Genomic DNA, 6,000 nt, shown 5'->3' with positions numbered 1-6,000 from the left:
TATTTAGAATAACCTAGTTTTTTATATTATAACTATACTATACAATGAATATAAGTATAAACTTTAAAAATACTGTAAAATAAGTTAAATTGTAATTTTAGAAATATGAAAGAAACTAGAGCTAGTTAAGAAATGTTGACATACATACATGGTTAGTAAAAAATGTTTAATGGGTACAGCTATAACAAGAATGATATGATTTTTATTAATTCATTTAGTCCACAGCCATTGGTTCTTCATTATTATCATTTGAATAATATTTGTTGTATACAGAGACGAAATCCCTGGCTTCCTTGCCAAGAATCTGAAATTAAGCAAAACAAATTATAATTACAAATGGTGTTTTATATTAACAGTTAAAAAAAAATGTACCCCCGCAGTTTGTTGTAAAACATCTTTTGGTGGAAATTCCATAGTAGCGCGATAACCCCACGAGAACAAATACCTAAAAGTATTAAAAATTATTTTTATCAATTAGACAATTTGAAATGACGTATGTGCATGCCTTGTTTCCATGTCTGTTTCTGAATCGGATTTTTCTCGCTTCAAATATAATTGCTTTACAAATGTTTCACAAATAAGCTTTCTCAGATTTCCTGTAAAGTATGTATGCTCCTCGTCGATATCTATCCGTAGGCCTTTGAGGAAATTAAATAGTTGCTCTGCAAATAGTATGCGTAATTTAATATTATTTTGGGGGTTTTATATATATTTTCTAAATACCTTCATCCACACGGCAATCTTTCATTAACAGATAAGACAGTATAATAAATAATAATGTTAAATGGCGGATCTGTTCCAAATCATACTCTGCTGTGGAGGATGCACTTAACTCCGAATAGCAAATATATTTTCTAGTTTCAGGTACACGCTGTAAAACTATTCCATAAATCTATAAATGAAACACAAACTCTTTAGGCACATAAATTTATTTAATTAATATATTAATTACCTTTTTCAATGTTTGAATTACACTTGGTAGACATTCCTTGAGGAGTGCTTTGTCTTTGCCAAGTATTTCACGCATTTCTTCTTCCTTTATAGGGAGATTATTTTCAATATTGTTGATTGCAAATACCAAAATTGCATTTCGACATTGAGCAAGCTTCTCCTCGTCTTCCATTTTTTTAAAAGGCTAATATTTTGGAGGATTAAAAAAGCGCCAATTGTATTTACTAATAGTAATTTTTAAAGATGCCACATTTATATGTATCGATATACAAAAGTCTATCGGTTAGCACCTAAAATTAGTCGAATATTATACTGAAGAAAACTTTATTAAAATAAATTACATTATTTTTTTTATTTTAAGCAATAAAGATCCCGTCAAAAATTGGCCTTGTATTAACAAAATACCAAAATTTTAATAAATTAGGAAACGATAGTGAATAACATCAGGTAGTGGTCACATCACTAACTTACCAATTGAATTATGTTGTAAAGTCCAATCAGAATTTAGCTGTCTTATTATTGAATTATTATATTTAAAGTATTCAAATTTAAATTTATTTAATTTTTTACTTGAAATAATGTAATTATCTATTAAATATTTTTCAGATAGCTCACGAAGTGTGAATTTTATCGAACCACTATTTTGTTTACGAATCGTGTAAGGGAAAATGTCAGACAACAACGACGGACATCTAGTGGCGAAAATGTATAATCAAAAGTTAAATATAAAGAGAGTCACCGGTGCTCTCCCAACAGAAGGGAGCAAAAAATTCAACACACATACAATCGTTTTTACCATTCATCCTCGCGTACATAGTGGCAGCGACAGCGACAGAAGCAGAAGTGTAGACAGCGCGAAGTATATGTCGTTCTGAAAAGTGCCCTAAAATGAAGAAATGCTAAAAAGTCAAATTGAATTTATAGTGAAAAATATGCTGAAGTGAATTGGAATAAATAGAATATACGCGTGTGCAAATTAAAATGTGCTATTGATACAAAAATAAAAGTGAAAAGTAATAGAAAATATGTAAATGCAATATTATACCTACATATGTATATCAAAGTGAATATGTAAATTGTAATCAGAAGGAATTTAGTGACACAAAAACACGAGTAAAATAGCCCAGCAGGCGAGTAGCAGTTTCCGCAAAAGTCAGCAAAGCTCCTGCAGCAAAGTGGATTGGAAAGGAAAATGAACATGAATGCCCTGCAAAAAGTCGGTAAGTAAAACTACATCTCCATTCCACTAATATGTACTTAAGTGTCCGATTTTGAGAAAGGATTAGTGGAAAGCTGTACCAAACCATACTTTGTCTAATCATGTTTGTGATACTAAGAATTTGTGCAAAAGTATTTGCCGCAGTGAAGTTCTAAATATCCGGACAATTGACAGTTGCTCTTATACAAAAAATAGCATTCGATTTGCATCATGCCTTACCATGCCATACCAGCTTTTTCCAAAAATGCGTGCTACAGTTATAGGCAACCACAAACCCGCTGCTATAAACCAGCGCCCTACACAGAGCATGAATCATCATAAAATATTTTAACTAGTATTACAAATGTGGTTAACATGCCTTAAAAAATCTGTAGCATCGAAATCTGCACGTTTTACGCATATGGAATTTGTTCCCATTGGATCTCCTTTCTCGTGTGTATTTTTATCAACAAGTTTATTTTTAACATTCGGGAGGTGTAAAATGATTGTGTGTGTACACTCTAACGAAATGCTGTGATTGTTGCTCCATTCGCGTGCAGTACAATTTAGCTGCAGACAGTATAGCATTTTCAAGCATCCGCCCGCATACGCAAGGAGAAGCACATCATTTATTCATACATACAGGCATACACGTTCGTCTTGGCTGCAACTTTGAACGCCATCATCGGCAAACAGGCGCCTCACTCTACCCCAATTCCACTGTGGTATTGCATTCCTTGTCAACAACAACACAAACTCTATATTGTTGTATGTATTCATTTTGGTGTGAAAAGTTGTTTCAGCGATGCCATTGCAGTTTTGTATAACCATAGATCACCGAGTAAGTAAGCAGAGGAGTCAGTAGACGCTGTTGCAGCGCACTTCCTCTGAACGCATCGCTGCTCATGCCCCGTGTGACCGTTATGCATTGTGCTGGAGCATAGCACTAAGTGGAAGTAAAAGTTGCAGTGCTTCGGTTTTACGACGAGCACAGTGTTTAATTTCCACAAAATATTTAACTGTCTTAAATAAATATAACTCGTGCTTTTTGGCGTTTCGAACAGTTGTATTCGTTATTAATTGGTTTTAAAATAACCAAGCCGATTATTTGTTAGTACTTGTGTATCGATATAAGAGGGAAAACCTTTCAAAATACTACACTTTTGTTGGTGCTTAGCTACTTATTTTTGGAATTTCCAAACCTTATGCAATGCCTTGTTTTTACTATCTTAGTTATAGAATAGTAGAGTACATACATACATACATATGTAGCTAATGAACTGTCATCTTCCTACAAATAACAAAAGCAACATTTTTCCAACAAGTTAAGTTCTTGATCATTAGCTTGTTGAAGTGATCATGGAAACTTTTTATTTAACAAGATATCTTCACTAAATTTAGCATAGTATATTATTATCCAAGGAAGTGCTACAATATCCTAACTTATCGTTCGGATCGGACCTGGATGTATTGCTGGATATTGTTGGATGCATGGAAATATTTTTTTATTTAAAAATATGTATTCACAAAGTTTGGCACAAATTATTGCTTAGAGTAACGCTACAATCTGCAAACAAACTACTTAGTTGAGACCACCATACGCTTAGCTCCAATTCAAACTGAAAAAACTAAATAAACAGCTCTTTTACTCTTTTATGCTATGAACGTTTAAATGAACAAATTAATATTTAACATGTTTTACTATAAAATACGCCTGGTTACAAAGGTTTAGTAAACAAAGCAAAATATTGTAAGATCATTTATATATAAAAACTAATTTACCTGCCGGTCAAGATTACCTACCATATAATGACGAAATTGAGAAACGCTTTTGCATTAGTGAATATGAGCGTTGTCGTGTGGCTCTCAGCTGGTATTAATTGGTTAAAAGCTCAAACTTTTATGTTTACACTCGTGCTCACTCTCTTCACATTTGAACACGTGAGCATACAGTGATGCTCCAAACAGTAGCAAGGCGCTCTTGAAGTTGAAAAATTTGAAATAACTCTAATAGTACATCTCATGTGCACATATACAAATCTATATACTTTTTAATCGTCAAATATGACCCGGACTGGCCAACAAAAATTTCACTTGTTTTTAGTACAAGTGATTATTATCGCCTTCAAATTGCCACCAATTTCGTTTTTCACTGCAATCATGTCAGCATTTAATCCAATTTTGTATACACTTTCTTGGCTGGGATGGTCTTCGGTACCTTCAGCGAATGACTTAAAAACTTACAGGGAGCTAAATATGGCGAATACGGTGACTCTCGTTTCTTGTTTCGCCAAAAACTTAAGAATCATGATAAAATTTTGTAGGGCATTATCGTTGTAAAAATCCATCAATTTTCCGATCCGGTCATTTACAACGAATTGCTTCACGAAAACTCCTCAAAACGGCAAAGTAGTATTCCTTATTGGACGTTTGAAAAAGTAATCAAAAAAGAGCATCTCCACAGGGTTCACAGTTACATTGTCAACTTTACGACTTCTGTTCAACGTCGTTTTTGCAAAAAGTTCAGGTACGTGTCGAATATTGACACACTTCATACCCAAAACGTTAACCAAGATGTTTACATCCCTCTGGTGCCAACACAATGATTTTCAAGCACTATTTCTTTAGGATATACGGTTTTATCATCATTTAACATACTGACATGAGCCAAGTTTCCACGACTTCTCACTTTTAAACAAACAACAAAAATACATACACTAATTGACATATGAGGATTAAACTTCATACGAACATAAAAAAAATATCGACTCGGTTTACGCTCGCAGTTTAAACTACCAGTCCGAGCCAAATTTATCAGTGGGTTGGTTGGAAAAAACAATAGAGAGGGTTTGCTGTATTTTTTCTTGCTAATGTCTTCACTTGCTGGATCGTATGTTTTAAGGGACTATTCTAAATATTTGTCTACATGAAAAAGTAAAGCCAAGAAGGGCTAAATTATATAAGTAGTATATGTCTATGAAACGTTATACCATGTTATCAAAATAAACATTCACACTATGATCAAGGAAATATGCACCTTTTTATATTCTCAAAGTTCTTTATATGGAATAATACTTGTTCTCATATACCCCGAGAATATCTACATCAAATTCCTTCCTTCTCAGGAACTTTTAGCAGATAAGGTTTTCAGAGTAGCCCATTTTTGACACTCAGACATACCATTGTCAGGAAAGGATTATTCCTGAATTTCAATTATATATCTCACTCATGGACTGATCTTTGGGGAAAAAGTCAACTATAGGTACTGCGGTCCAAATATTTGGTTCCTAGTGGCTTGAACAGTTTTGGTTCGATTTGAACAATTTTTGATCAAAAGCTGGTATACTCCAAAGATGTTGTTCTTGAAAAGTTTTATAACGTTATATAATTCCTTCTTGAGTTGTACATTAGAAAGGAAAGAATCAAGTGGAATTTAAAATTGTGTTATATAAGAAGTAGGCGCGGTTGCAGTCTGATTTCGCCCATTATCGCCCTGTTACATTGGAATGTGGGAAGAATGTCCCTTTATGGGTTTTCTCTTAATGGCGTTTTGTGGCGTGGTCCGATTACGCCCATCTGCAATACCAACCGATGCCGAGAAACATGTTTACCAAGTTTCATTACGATAAACAGCTTAACAACGGTGGTCACAAAATATTTTTCAATTATTATTAGTGGCTCTGAAAGATTGATCGTCGCACTGCTTTTCTTTCGAAAACCACTGTACACACATCTATGTATGTAAGTGTGTGTGATTCAGTGTTATTTGTTTGTACCTTTGTAGATTGGGGTTTTTGTGGGTGGCTTGGAGGGAATTTGGCAAAATACGCACATGACTCTCAAATTACCGA

At 33.9% G+C, this 6,000-nt stretch overlaps 2 protein-coding genes across 2 annotated transcripts in view; one reads left to right on the top strand and one right to left on the bottom strand.

The window, feature by feature from the left end:
* Positions 1-1,232, bottom strand: LOC120776178 (melanoma-associated antigen D4). Its single transcript, XM_040106795.1, has 5 exons — positions 953-1,232; positions 724-892; positions 506-662; positions 373-445; positions 1-304 (listed from the first exon to the last, which is right to left on the bottom strand). The coding sequence occupies exons 1-5, from the start codon at positions 1,121-1,123 to the stop codon at positions 215-217; spliced, it is 660 nt and encodes a 219-aa protein (XP_039962729.1). The 5' UTR covers positions 1,124-1,232; the 3' UTR covers positions 1-214.
* Positions 1,233-1,767: 535 nt separating this feature from the next.
* Positions 1,768-6,000, top strand: part of LOC120776176 (guanine nucleotide-releasing factor 2) — a 52,339-nt gene continuing 48,106 nt past the window's right edge. The window contains exon 1 of the mRNA XM_040106792.1: positions 1,768-2,171. Within this exon, the coding sequence (XP_039962726.1) occupies positions 2,144-2,171 (28 nt within the window). The 5' untranslated portion in view covers positions 1,768-2,143. The remainder of the gene's footprint in view (positions 2,172-6,000) is intronic.

The sequence above is a fragment of the Bactrocera tryoni genome, chromosome 4 (assembly GCF_016617805.1).
Source record: "Bactrocera tryoni isolate S06 chromosome 4, CSIRO_BtryS06_freeze2, whole genome shotgun sequence".
Lineage (NCBI taxonomy): Eukaryota > Metazoa > Arthropoda > Insecta > Diptera > Tephritidae > Bactrocera > Bactrocera tryoni.
Note: the sequence above shows the minus strand (reverse complement) of the source record. Positions and strands in the feature narration are given on the sequence as shown.